General features: G+C 51.6%; 5 protein-coding genes across 6 annotated transcripts in view; 3 read left to right on the plus strand and 2 right to left on the minus strand.

Annotated features, from left to right (window-relative positions):
- Positions 1-169: 169 nt before the first annotated feature.
- On the plus strand, positions 170-3,890 carry LOC114803407 (katanin p60 ATPase-containing subunit A1-like). Its single transcript, XM_029002927.1, has 10 exons — positions 170-396; positions 479-624; positions 1,190-1,376; positions 1,467-1,582; positions 1,645-1,750; positions 1,824-1,982; positions 2,057-2,183; positions 2,938-3,069; positions 3,146-3,272; positions 3,348-3,890. Exons 1-10 carry the CDS (start codon positions 235-237, stop codon positions 3,544-3,546), a joined length of 1,461 nt encoding a protein of 486 aa, XP_028858760.1. The 5' UTR covers positions 170-234; the 3' UTR covers positions 3,547-3,890.
- Positions 3,891-4,951: 1,061 nt separating this feature from the next.
- LOC114803457 (glycoprotein integral membrane protein 1-like) lies at positions 4,952-8,227 on the minus strand. The gene is made up of 8 exons (XM_029003015.1): positions 8,085-8,227; positions 7,004-7,066; positions 6,827-6,923; positions 6,473-6,618; positions 6,221-6,380; positions 5,939-6,144; positions 5,634-5,797; positions 4,952-5,524 (listed from the first exon to the last, which is right to left on the minus strand). Exons 1-8 carry the CDS (start codon positions 8,172-8,174, stop codon positions 5,422-5,424), a joined length of 1,029 nt encoding a protein of 342 aa, XP_028858848.1. The 5' UTR covers positions 8,175-8,227; the 3' UTR covers positions 4,952-5,421.
- Positions 8,228-8,423: 196 nt separating this feature from the next.
- LOC114763559 (nephrocan-like) lies at positions 8,424-11,114 on the plus strand. Its single transcript, XM_028953317.1, has 3 exons — positions 8,424-9,394; positions 9,514-10,415; positions 10,497-11,114. The coding sequence occupies exons 1-3, from the start codon at positions 9,218-9,220 to the stop codon at positions 10,903-10,905; spliced, it is 1,488 nt and encodes a 495-aa protein (XP_028809150.1). The 5' UTR covers positions 8,424-9,217; the 3' UTR covers positions 10,906-11,114.
- Positions 11,115-12,255: 1,141 nt separating this feature from the next.
- LOC114803078 (dehydrodolichyl diphosphate synthase complex subunit nus1-like) lies at positions 12,256-15,210 on the plus strand. Its single transcript, XM_029002373.1, has 4 exons — positions 12,256-12,649; positions 13,989-14,306; positions 14,412-14,511; positions 14,597-15,210. The coding sequence occupies exons 1-4, from the start codon at positions 12,334-12,336 to the stop codon at positions 14,685-14,687; spliced, it is 825 nt and encodes a 274-aa protein (XP_028858206.1). The 5' UTR covers positions 12,256-12,333; the 3' UTR covers positions 14,688-15,210.
- Positions 15,211-20,947: 5,737 nt separating this feature from the next.
- The window catches only part of LOC114803077 (nuclear receptor coactivator 1-like), a 43,113-nt gene continuing 40,351 nt past the window's right edge, over positions 20,948-23,709 (minus strand). For both annotated transcript variants that reach the window (XM_029002372.1, XM_029002371.1), the window contains exon 21: positions 20,948-23,668. In XM_029002372.1, coding sequence (XP_028858205.1) covers positions 23,501-23,668 — 168 coding nt within the window. In that variant the 3' untranslated portion in view covers positions 20,948-23,500. The remainder of the gene's footprint in view (positions 23,669-23,709) is intronic.

Here is a 23,709-nt window from a genome sequence, read left to right on the forward strand (position 1 = left end):
CCACCCTCAATAAAATTTTTCTATAGAACATATATTGAGGTATAATGTGTAAAAAGAACACGTGTAGATAACCAAAGAGCTTAAAAATGGCAAATATATGAATATAAATGCTGAAACATAAAAGTGTAATATAAAATTGGACGCTGCTCGCTCCTCTCGCGAGATCTCGGAACCGGAAGCGGAAGCGGACGGCGCTTCTCCCCCAGCCTCGTCCCTCCGGCATTCCGCGCCAGGATGAGCCTGCTGGAGATCAGCGACAACGTGAAGCTGGCCCGGGAGTACGCGCTGCTCGGCAGCTACAGCTCGGCCGCCGTCTGCTACCAGGGCGTCCTGGAGCAGATCCGGACCCACCAGCAGTCGCTCCGAGACGCCGCGCTGCAGCAGAGATGGCAGCAGGTCGCCGCACGTCCCGTCCCCCCGTCCCCCCTGTCACACGGCCACACGTGTCCAACCGCGCTGCTTCTCGCCCCGACCTCAGGTGTGGCAGCAGATAAACGTGGAGAAGAGCCGCGTCCGGGACATCGTGTCCACGCTGGACAGCTTCCAGATGGACGGCGACGCGGCGAGGCCCAGCAGCGCCGCCGGGGACTGCGACGTGTGGCCGGCGGTGGCGGCGGAGCGCAGGTTCCGGGGACATAAAACTAACTTCAGCTCAACTTTACTACTCAGAGACACCGCGGTCCGCTTCTGTTAATAACAACTCGGGAGTAATATCCCGATTAGAAATGTCTCCGTGTCCCCCAATACTGTATCTGACGTGTCTTATTTTACAGCGGTCCAGTCCCACAGTGAGATTTCCGGTGTCTGTAGCTTTAAATGCTAATGAGGATGGTGGGGGCGGGGCCATGCACTTTACAGCATTTTATATTTTACATTTAAGGCATTTGGCAAATGGCCTTTATCCAGAGCGACTTAGTACGTGCGTAGCTGTCAGTGGAGGGGAGGGTGGGAAACGGGAGGTAACCTTTCCGCTTATGACGTCATAAGGGGACAAATTCCTGCTCTCTGAAAGGTGCAATAACCAAATCACTCTTTACACTGATCGCCATTTCTCGCCACTGCAGGACAGTAGACAGGAAAGTCACATTTTCATGTCAGGGGACCTTTAACGATCTATATAATCCGTAAGATGTCCACATAATGGACCATGGACCTGTTTCATGGAGGGTCTGTCTGTGCTTTTCCCCAGAGCGTCCCCATGTCCGATACGGAGATCTGCGGGTTCACACAAGGACAACAAACCCCACAGTAACCGCCTGAGTGCCGGCCCTCGGGCCCAGTACCGCCAGTCGCCACGGGGACCCAACGGGGACCGGGCCAAGCCACCACGGGCCAAGGACAAAAAGGAGAACCCGAGCCGGGGGAAGGACGACAAGGTGATATAACGTAACAATGTAATTGTCCCATCTGGACGATGGTGATTCTGATTGGCTGGGAGACGGACTAATCCCGCCCTCGCCTGCCAGAACAAGCCTGACGTGTCTGAGAAAGAAGTCAAGAAGTTTGACCGGGGCGGAGAGGACAAAGACCTGATCGAGACGCTGGAGAGGGACATCATATCCCAGAACCCCAACGTCAAATGGTACGATTCCCGCGCGTGAAAGCCGCCGCGTTTTTTACCGACAGGATGTGTTCCTGCCGCAGGGAGGACATTGCCGATTTGGAAGAGGCCAAGAAGCTCCTGAAGGAAGCCGTCGTTCTGCCCATGTGGATGCCGGAGTTCTTCAAAGGAATCAGGAGGCCGTGGAAGGTAGGCGGCGGCGGGGCAGCAGGGGGCAGTAGAGCACCGACGTCAGGAGTCTCACCGTCCGGGTTCCGCGCAGGGCGTCCTCATGGTGGGACCCCCGGGGACCGGCAAGACCCTGCTGGCCAAGGCGGTCGCCACCGAGTGCCGGACCACGTTCTTCAACGTGTCGTCGTCCACGCTGACGTCCAAGTACCGCGGCGAGTCGGAGAAGCTCGTGCGCCTGCTGTTCGAAATGGTAAGCGTCGCCGCGGCGACCGGCCGGCCGCGGTCCCGGGCTCGAGGCCACCGTGCCTGTGTTCCTGTCCGCAGGCCCGGTTCTACGCTCCCACCACCATCTTCATAGACGAGATCGACTCCATGTGCGGCCGCAGGGGGACATCCGAGGAGCACGAGGCCAGCAGGAGGGTGAAGGCCGAGCTGCTGGTCCAGATGGACGGTACGGAGGAGGACACTTTACGCTTTTATCCAAAGCGACTTCTCATTCAGTTTCTACAGATTTTGAGTTACAAATCTAAGAGCCCTGATAAGGCCCAACTTGTCAGGAATAGAGCATGCTGGGAATTGTTAAGTGCTGGACGAGTGTGTGTGTGTGTGTGTGTGTGTGTGTGTGTGTGTGTGTGCGTGTGTGTGTGTGTTAGATTCGTTTGAAATACTTTTTGAACAAGCGGGTGTTCAGCTGCTTCTTAAAGGTGCTGGTAGTCTCGGCTAGTCGAATGGAGCAGGACAAGTCGTCCCACCAGCCAGGGACAACACAGGAGAACAGAGTGGATTGGGACCGGAGACCCCGTGAAGAGGGGATTTTTAGTCTTAGTTTCGTGTGTAGATCTGAGAGGGCGTGCGGGAGTGTATCTGGCTAGTAGTGTGTTGGTGTAAGAGGGAGAACTTCCATTTACAGCCCTGCAGGCAGCATCAAGGATTTAAACTGTGAGGAGCTACCGGGAGCCGGTGGAGAGAGGTGAGGAGAGGCGGGACGTGGGTGTGGTTCGGCTGGTTGAAGATGAGGTGGCTGCCACGTTTTGGACCATCTGGAGATGTTTTATGGTGACCGCAGAGGCTCCAGCCAGGAGAGAGTTACAATAGTCCAGTTTAGAGATGACCGCTGCCTGGACCAGGAGCTGCGTAGCCTGTTGTAGAGAAGACCCGCTTCCTCCGTCACGCCACCGTAACGCTGTGTCCCGCTGTGACTCCAGGTGTCGGCGGCTCCTCGGAAAACGACCCCGCGAAGATGGTGATGGTGCTGGCGGCCACCAACTTCCCGTGGGACATCGACGAGGCCCTGCGGCGGCGCCTGGAGAAGCGGATCTACATTCCCCTGCCCTCAGGTGGCTTTCGCGGCTTTTCTCCTCTCGCGTTGTCTGTGTTGAGCGGTGGACTCGGACAAGTTCTCGTGTCTTGCAGCCAGGGGGAGAGTGGAGCTCCTGAAGATCAGCCTGAAGGAGCTGGAGCTGGCCGACGACGTGGATCTGGGCAAGATTGCCGAGCAGATGGAGGGCTACTCGGGAGCCGACATCACCAACGTCTGCAGGTGACGTCTGAAGCTCCTCAGCGGCCGCGGACACACTGATGCTGATTACTGACCGAACGCTGTCTCGGTGTCCAGGGACGCGTCGCTCATGGCGATGCGGCGGCGCATCGAGGGCCTGACCCCGGAGGAGATCCGCAACATCTCCCGCGATGAGATGCACATGCCCACCACCATGGAGGACTTCGAGGTGGCGCTGAAGAAGGTGTCCAAGTCTGTGTCTGCAGCCGACCTGGAGAAATACCAGACGTGGATTGACGAATTTGGGTCCTGTTGAACGTTACTCCAAATCACGCTCAACGGACACCGAAGAAGAAGCCTGCAGAGAACCGATGTGCCTTTCACGAAGGACGTGGTCAAGGTTCTTGCCCCTGTGAGAGGGTTTCACATCTCCAGCATGGCCCTGTTAACCCAGAATTAAGAACCGACCAATCATCTTTTAGCGCGGCCTTGCACTGTTCTTGATAGACGCACTTTTACTGAAGCACAAAAGTGCCTGAGATGTTGCGAGGTTCCGTTTCGTAATTTATTTCTACAATATCAGCATCCAGAAGGTTGTGAATTTATACTTAAGGACGATAATAAATATTTTACCGTGAATAAAGTTTTTTTTTTTATGAAGTCAATCTGAGATCTTTTTTTCCATTCCTGCCACATAACCAATCTGGTCCTAGTGTAAAAACATGGCACGGGTCAAAGGTCGCAGCTCCCGTCCATCATTTCTGTCTGTTTATTGTCATACTTATTGGTTCTTTCGTTCTTGCGTTCTCATTGTTCTGTGAAACCTTGTCCTTTGTATCGGTTCTGTGTTGTGGAGGTCACGGCTTTGCTGTTTCGTAGTTGTACCAACGTGTTCGTGTCTCGATTGGACCTCCTGAAAAAGAAATCTAATTACAGTCTCAGTAATGAATAAATATGAAGAGGCCACATGACGCCACACTCGTCTCATCTCTGGCTTTGAGTGGCCGGAGTTTCGTCCTGCTGTCACACAGTGTCAATAGGTACACTGTGTGTGTGTGTGTGTGTGTGTGCACGCACCCTGCGGCCCCGTCCTGTCCCCGTTGTCCTGGGATGGGCTCCTGAGTATGACTGGAACGTGAGTGGAACAGGACAATGATGGCATCAGATGTCACCACACAGGACCACAGACAGTGGAGGATGACGAGTAACGAATGACGTCTTCACATTCAGGACCCACAAGGAGGGAAATCTGTAACATCTCCTGCATGGACACGCCCGCCACCGAGGCGCTCTGTGTCTGGTACTGACAAGGGGGTCACCGAATCTGCAAGACCCTCATAGTCGGTGAGACCAGGGAACTTTTTTCTTCTGTAGATTCTCTTGTCCTTCTCTTTGGGGGCGGCGGTGGCCTAGCGGTTAAGGAAGCGGCCCCGTAATCAGAAGGTTGCCGGTTCGAATCCCGATCCGCCAAGGTGCCACTGAGCAAAGCACCGTCCCCACACACTGCTCCCCGGGCGCCTGTCATGGTGCCCACTGCTCACTCAGGGTGATGGTTAAATGCAGAGGACAAATTTCACTGTGTGCTGTGCTGCGCTGCAGTGTCTCACAATGGCAATCACCTCACTTTCAGTTTCTACACGCTTTTAATTCCCAAAGCGACTGTATTTCTGCCACATCCACCTGTTGAAAAGTGAACCCGGTGTGTACACATGGCGCAGGTCAAAGGTCGTTTCACATTTATTTATTCTTGCAAAGCTGCCATTCTCTTCACATGCACCTGCCAATAACCTGATGAAATGACAGTTTTGGGTGCTTTATTAATATTTAGATTCATCCTTCTTCTGCAGGACAAAAGCAACGCTGAAGCAACATCGAAACTTGTGACTTGCAGAAAAATTACAGCAACATTTTTTTACACACACATATATATATATATAAAATGTGAAAAGAGACGCAGTAAAGACACCAACAGGCCCGACGTAACATCTCCCGTCACGCTTCAGCTTCTGAATGGACGAAGGCTGGACTGCTTTACGGGAGTCTACTCGCACGCGTTATCGGTTTCTCGGTCAGAAGGGACCGCCACCAGGCCGCTCCCCGATTCTCCCATCAGTCGGAAACAATTGGACCATAAAGACCGCACCCTCTGAGCCTCGGCTAACTGCTGTTAAAGTGCTAGAACGGCCGCTGACTACGGCTTCTTCTCGTCCTGAGGGTCCGTTTCGACGTTCTCCAGCAGGCCACATCGTTCGTCGTCTGGCAGCAGAGTGGCAGGGTTGAGGTGGAAGACGCCCCTGCGGGAAAAACCAGAAGCGGGTGGTGACTAATCGGCATGGATTAATCGACCCTTTGATGGGTTATTCGATTACTCGACAGCGGTGCGTATGCGAGCATTGGACTCACGGGGACTGGGAGGATGGGAAGACAAGGTCCAAGATGCGGATTATGACGGCCGAGCCGACCACCCCGACCACCACCACCCACATGACCAGGAAGAAGAGTGGCAGAGACTCCGCCCCAAAGTGGCGCAGGCGATCCCGCAGCTGCTCCACCCACTGACACATGGCCTTGGGGACAGACACGTTTTTAAAGGTTTAAAGAATGTTCTCTGTAACCACAGCTGCACGGTGAAATATACCTTCCATATTTACACCGTACGCGTTGTAAAAGTTCATACACAGTTCACAATAGTGGCGTCATGAACTTGCATTATACGACGAGATGGATCCCCGGAGGGGCGTGTCAGGAAGCAGGTCGTCCGCAGGCGCCTTCTCCTCGGTGGTCCAGGGCAGGACTGTGTCCGTCCATAAGGGCGTTTCTGGCAGCTTCCCCGGCGCGCCGGTCTCCTCCTGCGTGGTCTCGCCGTGTCTGAAGAAGTAGTGGCTGGTGGTGTGCAGGACGACCTGGTCCTCAACTGTGGTGGGACGGGACAAAACCGTTAAAGACAGAGAGCATCTTCTTATGGCTGCAGCATCACCACATCCAGCCACCTGTCTCCTGAGCTGACGCGTCTGTCATCACCACGTCGTCCTCTCTGGATGCCGTGGACAGTTTGCTCCTGGACATCGGGTAGAAGCTGGTGAACTGCAGGGCCGTCTCCAGATTTTCACTCAGCAGTAATTTCACCTCACACACGTCTTCCTGCTGCACCTGGGTTGGAATTGGAAAAAAGGGGCGTGTTTCTAGCAGACACCGCTGGCCCCGCCCACTGCTCATTTTCCTGTCTCGTGAGCTTCACTCACGGCGCTCCCGGCCACTTCGATCACTTCCTGGGTCAGCAGCAGGACCAGGACCTCCTCGCCCGCATCGCTCTTCAGATGCAGCTGGTCCACCATCAGCCGCATGACGCAGTCCAGCACGGCGCCATCGCTGCTGTTCCCGCGGTCCACTGGGACGTTCACACGGACACAATCATCATCATCATCAAAACCTCACTGTTCTAGACACAGCTGGGAGCCACAAATTCTGCTCATTCATACTTATGTCATTCATGAAAATGCTAAATAACTTTTTGGATGTTATCGGGAAAACTTTCAAAATCGCCGGGGGGGGGGGGCGAATTAATTATTCGCCGATATGAAGACGTATTTACTTACAGAGCGAAGCCCGGCAGGGGAGCCTGGTCACCCCAGACGTCTGTTTAACATCGTTGACGTACGTCAGGTTCTCCGCCGCGCTCACGTTCAGGCCGATCTGGAAGAGGACGCCAGCGGCGTGTTGTCGCGTTACTGCCGACGCCACGTTCCTGGCGGGATGCCGGAGACGCTCCTTACCTGCAGCTTCTCTGTGTTCTGCTGGAGATCAGTCACCACCACGTTCATCCAGACCTCCCCCTTCTTGAATAGTTAGAAAGCAAAGAAAAAACTTTCACTTTCACCAGCAAAACAACTTCTTTTTATATTCAATTGAATTTCTTTGTTTTAAAGTGCCAATTTTTAATTGAACGCTGTTTTGATTTGTTTATTCATAATTAAATTTTCTCTGGTTAACCTTTTTTTAAAAAATGATCAAACTACATATTATTTATCTTTTATCTTGGTTCATCTTTCAACATCATCATCTCCAAACTCGACACCTGTACGGAGAAAGTACTTTAAAATGTTTTAAGGTCCCCTATTATGAAAATGTGACTTTGTGAGATGATTTAAGATTAATACGAGTTCCTCTAGCCTGTCTATGGTCCTGCAGCGGTCGGTGTAAAGAGTGTTTCGGTCGTTCTGCTTCACCGTTCAGAGAGCGGCAGCTCAGACAGTCAGATCTGGAATTTGTCCCTTTATGACGTCATAAGGGGAAAGGTTATATGACTTCCTGTCTGTACCAAACATTGTGGTTGGTGAATGGTGTTGATGAGGTCATTTCCGTGAATACCCGCTCAACTTCTATAGGCCGCTCTCCTCCTGGTCCCGCCTCTCTCCTGCTCATTAGCATTTAAAGCTACAGACAGTGAAACGGCGCGTCCTGGGAAATCTCATTGTGGGACTGGACCAAAGTGGCTGGAATTCTGCACCAAGAGACTTGAGATACAGAATTAGGGGACCAACAGGACCGATATAAAAGTAAAAAAAACAGGGGACCTTTAAATTTTATGGCAAATATTATCCTCTGAAAAACACACAGCAACACACAATTGAAGGTTTAAATTTAAAATTTAAATATAATTCGAATTTCATAATAACGATGATGAACATTATCATTATTAGCTTTGACATGATTTAATATTTCGTATAATTTCCTCCCCCTCCCGCATTAACCAGCTGTACTGGCTTCGTCCGACTTTATTCTACTCCCTCCCGGTAAATTCGGCGCGGTGAGGGCACGGAGCGGCCCCGCCGGACCGCCGAATGCCCCCCGTACCCAGAGCCGGCGCAGCGGCGTCCCGTCGCCCAGAACGCAGGCAGAAATCAGGCAGGACGCGAGGAGCAGCGCTGCGGGTCGCGCCGCCATCTTCGCTCCTGTTGTTGACGGACGGCGCGGAGACGCGTCGCTGTCGAGAGCGACGACTCTGCACCGGCCAGATAGTGGGACACCAGCGCGGGAATATCTCGTGGATGTCCCGTAAATCACAACGTTTTCTCGAAGGAAAGAAAAGTCGCCTTTTCTAAAACAATAAAGTCGATGTAAAGTGTTTAGTTCTGCCAAATCCTGCTCTGTAAATGAAAAGGTGATTAAAGGAAAGTGAGCAGAGTTGTCGATCTTGTGTAGTCGATTTGTACGCGCTGACGTCATGAAGGTGCGTAATGGGTCTACGTAGATTGCACAAACTGGAAGTCCGTTGTGGGCGCGACTGGGAGTTGCGTATGAATTAAATTCCTTATTTTAGCCATACAGCTCTGGGTCTGTCACGTTCCCAGTAAGATGTGTACAATCTACAAATATTTTATAATAAAAACGTTTTTAATTTTGTCGTCCCTCTGGCTACATAGTTGTGTTTTTTTTTTATTAAATCTTTATATCTAATTTCATAATTGGACATTGCCATTTGTTATGTGACTGGTGGAATTACCTCTAAGCATTTAATTTTTTTAATAGTTGCCTCACCTTCTCCTGGATTAATTTCCTCTGTTATTTCAACACATTGCTTGCTGAAATTACCTTTCCAAGCATATCCCCCCCAAAAAAGCAGTTCGAAATGGCTTCTATTTCCTTTTCTGATTGAACTAAAGCCCTCCTGGATGAAACAGATGCTGGAATTACTGGAGTAGTGAGTTTGGATGGACGGACTCTCCGTCCCAGAAGAGGGGGACGAAAGGAAATCGCTTTTGTCTGAGAGAATGGGCCGTAAATCGTCTATCAGCAAGTTTCTCACGTCCCCGAACAGCCAGACAATCCACTAGCATCTCTGTCAGTTCCTTGTCAGTCTCAAATGTTGTTCTTTGCGGAGATAAAAATCTTGGCCATTGTTCCAGCCGAAGCCAGAGGAGCCTGCCCTGCCGGGGTATTTAAACCCGGCCGCCCCGTCCTGCGGCCGACTGGGAAGATCGGCGGCGATGTGGCGACTCTGGCTGCTCCCCCTCGGCCTCGTCTACGGCCACGCCTGCCCGCAGAAATGCACGTGCGAGCAGGCCGGGTCGGTGCAATGTTTCAGGGTGCAGGCCGTGCCCCCGGGCCTCCAGAGAGACGTGAGGAGCCTGAAGCTGCCGTACAACCACATCAAGGAGATCAAGGTCATTTATTGTTGCTTGTCCCTTATTTGCATGAGCATATAAGGTATTGATCCTTTTTCATGTGACATTACAGTTTTTTGCTGTAATAAATCATGTTTAATGTAGCTGATGTTCTTCAGGCAGGCGATTTCTCCATGCTGATGGAGCTGGAGGACATCAGCCTGGCCTCCTGCGGTATTGAGACGGTGGAGGTTGGTGCTTTCGGCCTGCAGCGCTCCTTGAGATCCCTGGACTTGCAGAAGAACAAGCTACGCCAGGTCCCCCGAGGTCTCCCCGCCGGCCTGGAGACCCTCCGTCTGGGTCACAACAGGATCCACAGCCTGCAGGAGTCCACGTTCGAGGGGCTCAGGAGGCTGCGGGTTCTGGAGCTGCACAACAACCTGATCAGCAGCCTGCGTGGAAACAGCCTCTCGCCGCTGGTCAGGCTGGACCGCCTCTACCTGGACGCCAACCGGATGGAAGCTGTGCAAGGAACCCTGAGGCTGCCCCAGCTCCACCTGCTGAGCATGGAGAGCAACAAGATCTCGTCTCTGTCCTCGGCCTTCTTCGCCCTCCTGCAGTCCCTCCGAACGCTACGTCTGTCGGGGAACCTCCTCGCCAGGGTTCCCCACGACCTCCCCCAAGGGCTGCTCCACCTGAACCTGGACCACAACCAGATACGAGCCCTCCGCAGCCGAGACATGGCCCAGCTGAGGAACCTCTCGGTGCTGAGCGTGTCCAACAACAGACTCGCGTCCGTGGACGGAGGCCTCCGGCTGCCCAACCTGACGGTGCTGGAGATGCCGGGAAATAACCTGCGGGCGCTGCCCAGCAGACTGGCGCCCAGGCTGGAGCGGCTGGACTGCGGGCAGAACGGCCTGCAGGAGGTCGGCCACCAGCACCTGTCGGCCATGAGGCACCTGAAGCACCTCTTCCTGGAGAACAACACCATCAAGCACTTTGAAGGCCACGCCCTGAGGAGCTGCTTTCAGCTGACCAACCTGGCGCTGGAGCAGAACCATCTGTCCACCGTTCCAGAAGGGTAAGACACGCCCCTTTTACCTTCCAGCCGACCTTCAGCGGGGCTTTTTACACCTAAACCCATCATGTCCACTGTCTGCAGGCTTCCTGAGACGCTGGTTCGCCTGGATCTGAAACTCAACCGCATCGCGGCCGTCGGTGAGAAGGAGCTGAGGGGCCTGAAGCGCCTCCAGGTGCTGAACCTGCGCAACAACAGGCTGACGACGCTCGGCCTGCCCGCCCTGCTGCACCTGCCCCGGCTGCGGCGCCTCTACCTGGACCAGAACCCCTGGAACTGCAGCTGCGAGCTGCTGCGGGTGAAGAGGACGCTGCTGGCCCGCGGCGTGGACGTGGCCGGCGAGCTGTGCCACGGGCCGGGCCACGCCCCGGGGGGCGGCTGGAGGGCCAGCCTGCTGGAGCAGGACAGGTGCGAGGACCACATCAGAGAGGCGGCCGAGAGGGAGCAGCTTCAGGTGACGGACATCGAGGAGGATTACGACTACGGGGTGTGACGCGCAGAACCCCGATTTATCTTTTTGTATTTATCAGTCAATGTAATTCTATGCACAATAAATGGCTATACAGTCACCTGCGGCGTTCATTCATTCCAAACGTGTCTGTCTCCTCCTGACATGGACATGATGGCCACGTGAACTTCTCTTACGTTTTCATTTACCGGACGGCCTCATCCAGAACGCCGGGGACAGTCCCCCTGGAGACCACCACCACGGCCCCATTAGTGGGGTTTGAATCTGGGACTTTGTGCTCTTCTCGTCCATTTTGGAAAGTAAGAACATTCATCCTCTAGGATGTTAAATCGAAGTGAATGAGGATGCCTCGCTTGTCCATATGTGCTGGTCATGTCCTGGCCTTGAAACATATCGGAGGGACATATTTCAAACCCAAACTTCTGTCCTCAAACAGCGTATACAACCTAATACTTTGACTGTGCTTTTTGGCATCAGTGATGATGCATGTTTGACCCCGGTAAAATGCCAGACACCATCTTTGGTTTCCCTTTTCAGCCCGACATGCAGTCCTACTTGGATGAAAGGGTGCTGCTCAATGGATGAGGGACCTCATGTCCTGTCTAAACCTCGAAAAGATACGCTACTCGATTAGTGATACCAACAAAGAATTTCTCATGGTGTGGGGGCCTGTAGTATTCCTGGAGTATTTTACAAGCCTTCATTCTCAGAATCCGACTATTAGTATTACCCAGTAAAGTTCCAGAAACAATAATGCCGTCTTGTTCTTTTTCATTAATCAATCTGGCATGAGGGGCAGTGGTGGCCTAGCGGTTAAGGAAGCGGCCCCGTTATCAGAAGGTTGCTGGTTCGAATCCCGAGCTGCCAAGGTGCCACTGAGCAAAGCACCGTCCCCACACACTGCTCCCCGTGCGCCTTCTCACTCAGGGTGATGGTTAAATGCAGAGGACAAAATTCACTGTGTGCACCGTGTGTTGTGCTGCTGTGTTTCACAAGTGACAATCACTTCACTTTGAGGATGAGGTTAGTATTATGTGGAAAGGTTGGTGGGTTTAGAGTTGCACACGTTATTATCATTATTGTACTTCGAATATGACTGCCATTTTTCCTATAATACTCTACTGCAATGTTACCCGATCTTTGTATGTAACTCTTGCAGAATTGATTTATTTAGTGAGATATTTTTTATATTGTGTGCATTGTATTTTTTTTGTTTTTCTCTTGCCTAAAGTCAATAAAAAATATCTTTGAAGGGAAAAAAACAGCGTTTTTACGTGTGTCCGGGCGCGTCTGTATTTATTATGAATTCCCGTCACGTGATGAAAACGTCACAGCGACCACGTGCTCCCGCCGGCCAATCACGGAGCACCAGGTCACGGGTTCGGACGGCGATGGCGGCGGGGAAGTGAAGTGTTGGCACCGAGCGGCTCCGGGACTCCTCTGGCCGCGTCCATGGCGCCGCTGTACGGCTTCGTGTGGCGCCTGCTGCTCGCCCTGCTGCAGCTCCAGCGGACGCTGCTGCTCTGGCTGCGCAGCCGCCTGTGGAGGCGGGCGACGGCCGCGCTGCTCATGCCCCTCGCCCTGGGCTTCCACGACCACGGGCGCCCCGGGAAGCGGCCGGGCCGCCGCGCCGGGGCGCCGGACAAGCTGCCGGCCCACGTCGGGCTGCTGGTCGCGGACGAGGAACCGCGGTACCCGGACGTCGCCGCCCTGGTGGTGTGGTGCGCCGCGGCGGGCGTGTCCTACGTCAGCGTGTACGACGGCCAAGGTAGGGCGGTCACGTGGTTTCTGGGGTTCCCGGGTGTAAAACGTGGGGTTCCCAAGTGTAAAAAGGGGGTTTTCCAGCTGTAAAGAAGTGCGTTTCCCGGGTGTGCAAAAAAAAAGTGGGGTCCTAGGTGGCTGTCAAAAAAAGCAGCGTCCGCGGTGGTATACAAAGTGGGGTTCCCGGGTGTGTAAAAAAAAGTGGGGTTCCCGGGTGTAAAAAAAAAAAAAAAAAGTGGGGTCCTAGGTGGCTGTCAAAAAAAGCAGCGTCCGCGGTGGTATACAAAGTGGGGTTCCCGGGTGTGTAAAAAAAAGTGGGGTTCCCGGGTGTAAAAAAAAAAAAAAAAAGAAAAAAAGTGGGGTCCTAGGTGGCTGTCAAAAAAAGCAGCGTCCGCGGTGGTATAAAAAGCGGGGTCCCCGGGTGTGTAAAAAAGCGGGGTTCCCGGGTGTAAAAAAAAAAAAGAAAAAAAGTGGGGTCCTAGGTGGCTGTCAAAAAAAGCGGGGTTCCCGGGTGTGTAAAAAGCGGGGTTCCCGGGTGTGTAAAAAAAGCGGGGTTCCCGGGTGTAAAAAAAAAAGTGGGGTCCTAGGTGGCTGTCAAAAAAAGCAGCGTTCGCGGTGGTACAAAAAGCGGGGTTCCCGGGTGTGTCAAAAAAGCGGGGTTCCCGGGTGTGTCAAAAAAGCGGGGTTCCCGGGTGTGTCAAAAAAGCGGGGTTCCCGGGTGTGTCAAAAAAGCGGGGTTCCCGGGTGTAAAAAAAAAAAAAAAGTGGGGTCCTAGGTGGCTGTCAAAAAAAGCAGCGTTCGCGGTGGTATAAAAAGCGGGGTCGTTCGCGGTGGTATAAAAAGCGGGGTCCCCGGGTGTGTAAAAAAGCGGGGTTCCCGGGTGTAAAAAAAAAAAAGAAAAAAAGTGGGGTCCTAGGTGGCTGTCAAAAAAAGCGGGGTTCCCGGGTGTGTAAAAAAGCGGGGTTCCCGGGTGTGTAAAAAAAGCGGGGTTCCCGGGTGTAAAAAAAAAGTGGGGTCCTAGGTGGCTGTCAAAAAAAGCAGCGTTCGCGGTGGTACAAAAAGCGGGGTTCCCGGGTGTGTCAAAAAAGCGGGGTTCCCGGGTGTGTCAAAAAAGCGGGGTTCCCGGGTGTGTAAAAAAGCGGGGTTCCCGGGTGTGTCAAAAAAGCGGGGTTCCCGGGTGTAAAAAAAAAAAAAAAAGTGGGGTCCTAGGTGGCTGTCAAAAAAAGCAGCGTTCGCGGTGGTATAAAAAGCGGGGTCGTTCGCGGTGGTATAAAAAGCGGGGTCCCCCGCGGGAAATAAAAAGCGGGGTCCCTGGCTGTAAAATGGTCTCTCGCTCCCACCTGCAGGTTCCTTCAGGAGGAACCCGTCCAGGCTCATGGAGCAGATCCTCCAGCAGCAGCGGGAGCTTCTGGGCCCGGAGGCGCCCCGCTTCTCGGTGGAGCTGCTGAGCGGCGGCGCCGAGCGGCAGGAGCGCGGTGGTGAGGGTCCCTCGTGCTCCGGGACGGGCACGGGTCTCTCCTGCCAGACCGCGGTGAAGGTCCTGTGTCCCGGCGACGGGAAGCTGGGCATCGTGGAGGCGGCGCGGCAGCTGTGCCGGGCGGTGGAGCGGCGGGAGGGGACGCCCGAGGACGTGGACGTCGCCGCGCTGGACTCGCTGCTCAGGGGTGAGAGGAGTGGGCGGAGCCTCCCTGTGTCATGTGCTTGTTTCGCCGCGCTTCACCGTCACCGTTTCTCTCCTGCTGTCCCCATGTACACGTGGACTCCTTCAGAGTCCAAGAATGTCCCCGATCCGGACCTGGTGTTGAAGTTCGGCTCGGTCCAGAGCACCGTGGGCTTCCTGCCGTGGCACATCAGGCTCACCGAGATCATGTAAGTAGGCGGAGGAGGTTCGGAATATTCGTATCGTGCGTATAAACGCTCTGATGCTACGCGTGTCCCTTGGTTCTCTCTGCAGCTCCCTGCCGTCCCACGTGGACGTCTCGTACGAGGACTTTCTGGCCGCGCTCCAGCGCTACGCCGCCTGTGAGCAGCGCGTGGGGAAGTGACCCGATGGAGGGGCGAGGGAGGACGGTCATGTCTCTCTGGGACCCGGGACTGCGGAGTGGACCTCCGTCTCTGTTCCTCACCTGTCTGTTGGTTCTGCGGAGGAACTCGTGACGTGCGGACGATGGGGACCGTTAATCTGCCCTTTTTTAATTTAATACAATTTTTTGGTTGTCGAGTTTCTGAAGGTTCTAGTCACGCTGAGCTCCTCGCCGGGACTGTCCAGGGCGTAGTGGGCAGCGCCCCCTGGGGACAGACTGGGGTTCCGGGGTTCTGCATGCTCTAGCTGTCCGGCTCCGGGTTCAGTCGTCTGGTTTAGCTGCTAAATGGCGGTTGGGGTTCAGTTCTTGTTTATTTTTTTATAAACTGGCTTTTTGTGGATTAGCACTGAGTACCGATCCGTCCACCGCTCTCGTACAACCGACTCTGTACTGCTAACGCCGACCTTGTCATGTGATGTCATCGTCACCATGAACTGATTGGTGTCCGTCAGTGTGAATGACCAATAAATGTTAGAGAAACGTTCCCCGTCTGGCTGTCATTGCTCCTTCAGCCCTGAGAAGGATCTGGTCTGAGGGTCAAATTCGATGTTTAATTTGCGAATTCCTGCCTAATTTGGCTAATTAACGAATTCTAATAATGAGCTTTATTCTGCATCATGTTCATTTAAAACAAAGTTTCACTTGACACGGCGATAAATAGCCATATAATGGGGAGGTCAAGCTCCGCCTCCTGGTACGATTGAATGGGTCGGTTTAAAGGCAGGGGGCGGAGTCTGAGTCCACCGCCTCAGAATAAACGGCATTTTGTGCGCTGATGGTTCTATCAGCGCGGGGTTCTTATTCCTCTCTTCGCTGGCTTCTTCAAGTCTTCGTTCTTTAAATGGCTGTTGAACAGGAAGCGGGGTACCGCGAGACCAGCGGTCCGGCCCTTAAAGGCGGGACGATGCGTTCTAAAAAAAAAAAAAAAGAGAAGTGATTGTCACATGTGATACACAGCAGCACAGCACACGGTGCACACAGTGAAATTTGTCCTCTGCATTTAACCCATCACCCTGAGTGAGCAGTGGGCAGCCATGACAGGCGCCCGGGGAGCAGTGTGTGGGGACGGTGCTTTGCTCAGTGGCACCTCAGTGGTACCTTGGCGGATCGGGAATCGAACCGGCAACCTTCTGATTACAGGGCCGCTTCCTTAACCGCTAGGCCACCACTGCCCCTGACCTCTGACCTCTGGCCCGGTTCCTGGAGCTGGGCTTCCACGGCTCCGCCGGCGGTACAACGGATTCTTGCCAGCCCATCAACAGCGGTTCACAAAACCTCGATCCCGATGGGAAAATTTGGGATCCAGAAGAGCTCAGGACAGCTGGACGCAACCAAGAAACTTGAAGCGCACAATATTGGCAGAAAGTAGCAGATACTGTAGGTACCAAACGCGACGAAGAACCTGGAACGTGGACCTCATGTTTCTCCATGACGTTGTTCCTCTTCACCCGAACCTCGGACTTCCTCCTCTGCACGCGTCGTGACCGCCAGTAGAACCTGGAGTCTGAACCAGTGACCCTCCAGGATCTTGCGTGTCGGGTCAAAGGTCATCCTGCAGAACGCCTTCGTCTGACAGCAGGAAGTGGAATTTGTCACGTCCACCACGTCTGGATGGTGATGGTCCAGATATCAACATTTAACAACATTTATTTCTTAAAAAGCCCATAATACATACAGTACGTCTCAATGAGGTTTGACGGGCCCTTCAGTTGACACCCCCACACTTGACACACTGAATGTGTGTGTGTGTGTGTGTGTGTGTGTGTGTGAGGGTTGTGACAACAGTTGTACTGAAATGTAAAGTACGCGCCGCGTACACGCCCTCTGGCAGGCAGAGACTCCGCCCTGTGCTCAGGGTGCCAGGATGGGCGTCGGCAGTACCAGGACTAGGTGGTGGAGGAGAGTGAGTGAATACAAGCTGCACACACGTACACAAGCAGCTTATCGTACCATTTTTTAATTTTTTTTTCTTCAGATGTATTTGGAATTGCACAGGTTAAAAACTTTATAAAAGTTTAGAGACGGACGTTCTATCGTCTGGCTGGGTCGAAAATCACAAAATTCCCTTTTATTCATGATTACATGTCCACAAAACGGGTTATGTATTGCGCAAAAGGATAAATAATCACTTTCATATTTATGACCTTTCACACAATTACACAATGAACAGAAAAAAGCTGCCGAAGACCCGGAACTCGAGGTGGGAAATTCGGGCCCAGCGAGCAGTAACAGAAAACGAAGAGAGACGCACGTTCCGGCTCCGATTTCGTACTTATGCCTGAGCAGCCAGGCTGTGCGGAAATGTCCTTTTTTTTTGGTTTGTTTTGGTCGTTGGCCACGCCTCGAAGACATCGGTGGCCAACCCAACGACGGGCTTTTGAGAATATTGAGATGAAGGATGAAGTTAATACCGTACGGCGTCCACCGGTTCCTTATTAGAGAAGTTTGCTGCACTTCTTTGACTTCTTTAGTGTTCAGGTTCCGAGCTTCTCTCCAGGCTGGTGCGTGAAAGTGGTTGTTGTGCCATGAAGGGACCAGTCAAGTCCATCAGGAATCTGGTCTCCAGAACCCGTCCAGCCGCAGTAGAAATCTGGTATTGTGGATTTAGGTGACACAACGGTTACATGGCTTGCTCGTGGACACGGTGGTGGCCTGGCTGGCAATAAAGTGGCCCCGTAATCAGAAGGTTGCCGGTTCGAATCCCGAACCACCACGCTGCCACCGAGGTCCCCTTGATGAAGGTCCCGTCCCCACACGCCTGTCATGGTGCCCACTGCTTGCCAAGGGTGACGGATAAATACAGAGTGTCACCGTTTTTATGATTCATTTCAACCCCCCTAGTGGCTGGACCGCCATGCGCTAGTTTCCAGAAGCCATGTTCTCAGTTCTTCTGGATTTCTGGTGACCGTGTTAGCTGTAAAGCAAGAGATGATATCCGGGTTTATCTCCAGCCGGCTCTTCTTCACCTCGTGACACCATTTCTTCATGTTTGGCCTCCAGGGGTTTCTGTTGCACTTCTGTCTCGGCAACAGTACAGATTTAGCAAGCGGGTGTTCGACTTCCACGCCAGCCGTGCATAAAGGGGCCTGCTGTCGAGGTCCAGGAGCAGGTGAACGACCACACAAAGTTCTGAAGTTGCTTGACCTTGGAGCTGTCCAGAGCGGCTCACAACCAGTAGCGACAGGGACAGTCCCCCCGGGGACACGTGGTAGTAAGTAGACGTGCAGTAGACCTGCAGATGTTTTCACCGTTGGGACTGGATCCATTTTGTCTGACTAAAAGTGGGCGCTTCACAGGCGACACACGTGATTGGCTGGAAGTCACGCGATTTACAGCATCTCATTAAAATGAAAAAGGCGTGAATGGAGAATTCGAAATCATTTAGGGATAAAAAAATAATGCTGAAATAGAGTAACATTGTAATTATGGTATAAATTAGTACAAAATTGGGGCAGGTGGCCTAGCAGTTAAGGAAGTGGCCCTGCAATCGGAAGGTCGCCAGTTCAAATCCCGAACCGGCAAAAAAAAAAAAGGCGCCCGGGGAGCAGCGTGTCCTTCATCAAGGGGACCTCGGTGGCACCTTGGGGGCAGTGGTGGCCTAGCGGTTAAGGAAGCAGCCCCGTAATCAGAAGGTTGCCGGTTCGAATCCCAACCTGCCAAGGTGCCACTGAGCAAAGCACCGTCCCCACACACTGCTCCCCGGGCGCCTGTCATGGCTGCCCACTGCTCACTCAGGGTGATGGTTAAATGCAGAGGACAAATTTCACTGTGTGCACTGTGTGCTGTGCTGTGTGCTGTGCTGTGTATCACATGTGACAATCACTTCACTTTTGAATAATGAACACCACACCCTTTTACTCGATTTTTCACCTCGACTTCCACGTGATTTACAGCAACTCGTATGGAGAATTAGAAATGATTCATGGATAAACAAACTGTATTAATTAACATCACCCTGAGTGAGCAGTGGGCACCATGACAGGCGCCCGGGGAGCAGTGTGTGGGGACGGTGCTTTGCTCAGTGGCACCTCAGTGGCACCTTGGCAGATCGGGATTCGAACCGGCAACCTTCTGATTACGGGGCTGCTTCCTTAACCGCTAGGCCACCACTGCCTTACACCACTGTGTAGTATGTACATGTGCTCTTGATTTGGTCGTAATATAATACACTCTTCATATTACCTGTGGTCTCCAACAGTTAAAGTATGATAATAAAAAAAACAACAAAAAAAACCCCAAAGTTAAATCATTACTTTTTAATCAGAAAAGTGATTTAAATGGCAGTCAGTACATGACTGGGGATGAAGTGTTCAGATATGAGGTTTGATATGAAACGAAGAATGAAACTAGAAACCGATCTCATACGCAGATGTCTGAATTCATCGGCCCTCTGAAGGACTTGAGCTCATGCAGGTGACCTTCCCGTGCGACCTCTGACCTATGCGCTCTCCCCTGTTTTAGGGGTCTGGGAAGCTGGATAAGCTGGAGAGGGAGGTATGGAAGTCCCGATTGGAGAGGATGAATTCATTTCCAGCTGAAGATTGCTGTGTTTGGACCATTTTTTTCTGTAGAAGACCAGCCATTAAATACGTTCATATTCAAACAACATCCCACAAAAAGCAGTGAATAAATAAGGCGACGGTTTTAAACGGTGCTTTTATTGCAATGTGTCGCATTCTCACATTCATGGATGTTATAGAGAGCTTGTTAGTCAAAAGCATCATAATTTCCTTCAAGGTCTGTATCTTCACCTTGGAAAAAAGCAACATAGGGGCTATATGCACAAGGTGTGTGTGTGTGTGTGTGTGTGTGTGTGTGTGTGTGTAAACTCAGTTTGAGCAGCCACATAACTCCATGAAATGGACTCAGAAATAAGACTGATTCAGTAGATGTTTCCAAAGTTTCTGTCCCCAGGTTCTGGACCCAGCATGTAACTGATTGTCTACAATGTCCTCGGAAAGGTCGGGTTCTCCACGCAGAGTTCTCGCCCGTCACGGCTTCCTTCGCACCGTCCCGCCTCTCCAGAAAACAGTTACACACAAGTATAATATACAAAACTGGACAAAAAAATGAGTAAAATGTATAATATATATTTATATTTATTTATATTAATTTTACAAGGGGAAAAAGCGGAACCTTGTTTTCTCCCGGGGACCCGCAACCATTCAAATGAAGACGAGTTGGAGGGCGAGGACACGAGCTCGTGCCGTGTATCTGTAAGGCAGCACGTTAACGAAAAGCAGGCCGAGTCGGGGCGTTACCGGGACGGGCGTGGTCTGGGAAATAAAATAATGATAAAAAAGATGATGCTACACACACACACACACACACATATAAAAGCGTCCGAGTTGTTTTAAAAAGAGGAATGTTCTTGAGGAGGCTGAAGCAGGACGCGAAGTGGGCGGGGTTAAAGGGGACCTCAGACCTGAAGACATTTGGCATAGTTTCCTCTGCGCGTGTGTTGGGATTTGAATATATATATATATATATATATGGCAGGGGCCGGCGCCGAGAGCTGCGGCCAAGTTCTTTAGCGAACAACCTGAGAGGCGTCAAGGACTGTTTCGGTAGAGCAAAATAAATATATCTGTAGTTTAAAACGTTGTTTTCAATTTTATGATCTCCTTATTAAAAAATTACATTCAGGGGACTTTTTTTTTTTTTTATCCTTTCTTCTTCTTAACGGTCCTTAACTACACGCGATGGCCTCTCTCCTGAAAATCGAGATATAAAGTGCAAAACTAGATTGTATTCCTTGCAAATTCCTGGAATATTAGTAAAAAATTCATGTAAAATACATCAAACACGTTTTACAAAGGTTAATTATAAGAAAACCCTTTTCGAGCGTGAACGCCATTGTTTATTCGCATGTTTTATTCCCGTCAGAGAGTGAAGATAAGTCCTCTATGCAGAAAATATGTACAAGAGGCACCGGAAACGTGGTATAAAAATCCAGAATCCGGTCTAGCGCTCTCAGCACGCTCCCAGAACGTAAGAGAGCGCGTTCGGCGATGTTCAGGCGAAGGAGGTTCGGTTTAAACAAGGTGCATAGCTGGCGTTTTTGCGGATTCGTCTTCCTGTAAAGAGAGACTAGGCCACCTGCTGAAGAGAGAAGAAACGGGATGACAGGTGAACTTCTCTCGGCCGGTGACGCGCTCTGCACGGGACGTTTCGTGCCACCATGTCAGGTTTTGCATATGATATCACGTGTGTGTGTGTTCTTTTTTTTTTTTCTGTCTTGAGTTTCTGAAGCTTTGGTCGTTTTTTTTTTTTTTTTTTAAAATCGTTCAGCAAGTGGCAAAAACGTAAATCTAGAAAGACGAGGGACGAGGACGCGGCGGAGTTAGTTCACTTGGGTCGGGGAGAGGGGGACAAGGTTCCACTTTTTCAAGATCTGCTTAAAAATTTTTTTTTTTTTTTTTTTGACAACAGAAAAATTAAATAATATGGCCTTTTTTTTTTGTGTGTGTTAATTAACCCGTACAAAAGCCAGTCCACGCTGCTCCGCTCTCAGTAAAATCACATTCAGCAGTCGCTAAACCATTCTCGCACATACAGAGCAATCTGAGCGCCCACAGGAAACACGCAGGCGGCACAATAATAAAAAAAGAAAGAAAGAGACCAGATATACAGTATCGACCACACACACACACACACACACGCCCAGACAGTCGCACACGTCCCAAAACACGCAAAAAACACATGGAAGCGAGTAGTTATTTACCACAAACTCGGAGCAGATTCATATTCACATTGTCTGTTATGTACACGTTGAACCAGGAGTAAAGTATGCCCGCTGTACCACGCTGCCGCCGCCGCCTTTTCAACCGTCCTTGCATAAGAATAATCGCCCGTGGTTAATAGGCACTGTTCAATAGTGCGGGACATTTGGCATTAACGATGACGGAGGGGAATATTAATAATAAACCATAATCGAGCCGAACAGAGAGCGGGTCTTTATGAATGAAACGGGACAAAAGTGCTGCGATCCTGGTCATGTCTCAGGACTGTCTTATGTCTTGTAGTGTTTAAAAAGGGGCAGAGGGATCCTTCACTTCGTCCACGAGTTCCCAACGGGTTACATACAGTCCTGAGCGCAGCAGCATTTTCCGAACGGGGAAAAAGAAGTGAAGTCGTGACGAAAGCAGCTGAAATCTGGATTTACTGTATTCACATACGGGAAAAATGTATTTTCCCCGCTCTACCTGTCAGAGTACAGCTATTTTCTTATTTTCTGATTTAGCATTAATTATCATCAATGAACAATAACAATCCCGTCTTATTTATAGGTAACGGATTCTGGAACCTCAGACGTGAAGATGTCCCGTTGGTGAACTTATTTCAGCAGTCGGTCCAACTGAATGCAATGCGTCTGTAAAGCGGTGCTGGTGGCGCACACAAACACACACACACACACACACACACACACACACACGTATCAGAACCTTACGCTCGGATTGACTCAATCATGTTCTAAATTTTTGCTCCATTCTAAGGTTATTGCTTGCATACGGGTACCATCACCGACGATGGCTTCTTCATGGCATCGTAACCTTCGACCTTCCGGCCTGGAGCTGCACGGTCGAGTGGATAATGAACAGCGGGGCGTTTACACAGTGTCTGACTGGACAACAGTAGTCACACGAGCGGTCAAAGGATCCGGAGAAGCGAAATAATCATACAGAAGCCATCTTCATTTTCTCTGCTGACCGAGGGGGGTGCGTGAACTTTGAACTTGAGTGGAATATTGAAGATGGTTCTAGCGGATAAAACTTTTTTTTTTTTTTTAATTTCTCAAACGTCTCCTGAGGTGCAAGTCAAGAGCTGGTTCCCCAAACGCACACACACACACACACACACACACACACACACACACACACAAAATACACACAATATTTAGCGAGGTTACATCTGTAGATCCGTGAGGCTTTTTTTTCTAGATGCCTTAAAAAAATAAAATAACAACTGGCATATCATAGATTCTGAAATTTATAAAAGGAAAAAACCCGACATGATATCAGTGAGTTCAGAATGACAGTTACCTTAGAGTGTGATCCAATGACGACTTGCGTTTTCCGCTCTCCGGTTCGTTAAAGGAAAGTTAAAAGGCGCGTGAACCCCGCCCCCAACGTCACCCGCCTGTGCTGTACAAGGACGCCCACCTACACGGAACACATGGCAAACACTGATAGGCCGGCCGGGGCCGCGAGGGCTCCGCGAGGGCTCCGCAGCAGATCTCCCAGGAAACGGCGGCGGCGGTCTCTCCCATACTGTTCATGCTTGTTCTGACCCCTGACCCCCACCCTCCCATCAGGCACTGCAGAGGAGAGCCTTCATCAGTGACAGATCCAGCTGAAACTGAGCTTTTTGTGCAGAACTGAAGAAAACGAAACTAAAATCAAAAACGTTTCCCAAAGAGTCGTCCCCACTGTCTGTAGCCAAGGCAACGTGGCGGCGAAAGCGCGGGGGCGGAGCCTCCGGTCTGAGCTCCCGGCTGACGGATCTCCGGCCCTCGCCCACTTGGCAAATCTTGGAACGCGATGTTCTCCCCGTACAGGAATCGGACGTTTGAAGTAAGTAAGCAGGAATGATGGCTCCGCCCCTCCAGCTGAGATGCTCCCCGGCCACGGGAGTGGGGAGGAGTCGGGGGGAGGCGGCCTTCCCCGCATGAAGAGACCCTGCTGATACGCTGTATAGAAACCAAAGGTGAAGAATTGAAATCTCTACGCATGGAAAAGCTCTTCCTCTGGGCGTCTCGACGATGGGGTCAAAGGTCACTCGGTCAGCAGCTGCTGGAGGAGGCTTTTCTGTTGAGACTGAGGTGTCTGGCCTCCACTCTGCCCCTTCTGGGGTCCCATGGGGCCGGGCTGGTTCAGGTAGGAGTCGCTGCCCACCAGGTTTACCGTGCACTGGACGTCAGCGAACACCTGAACCTGCTGTACCTGCAGAGAGAAGGAAGTTGCGCCGAGTGAAACCTGCGAAC

Source organism: Denticeps clupeoides, chromosome 14 (assembly GCF_900700375.1).
Source record: "Denticeps clupeoides chromosome 14, fDenClu1.1, whole genome shotgun sequence".
NCBI classification, from domain to species: domain Eukaryota; kingdom Metazoa; phylum Chordata; class Actinopteri; order Clupeiformes; family Denticipitidae; genus Denticeps; species Denticeps clupeoides.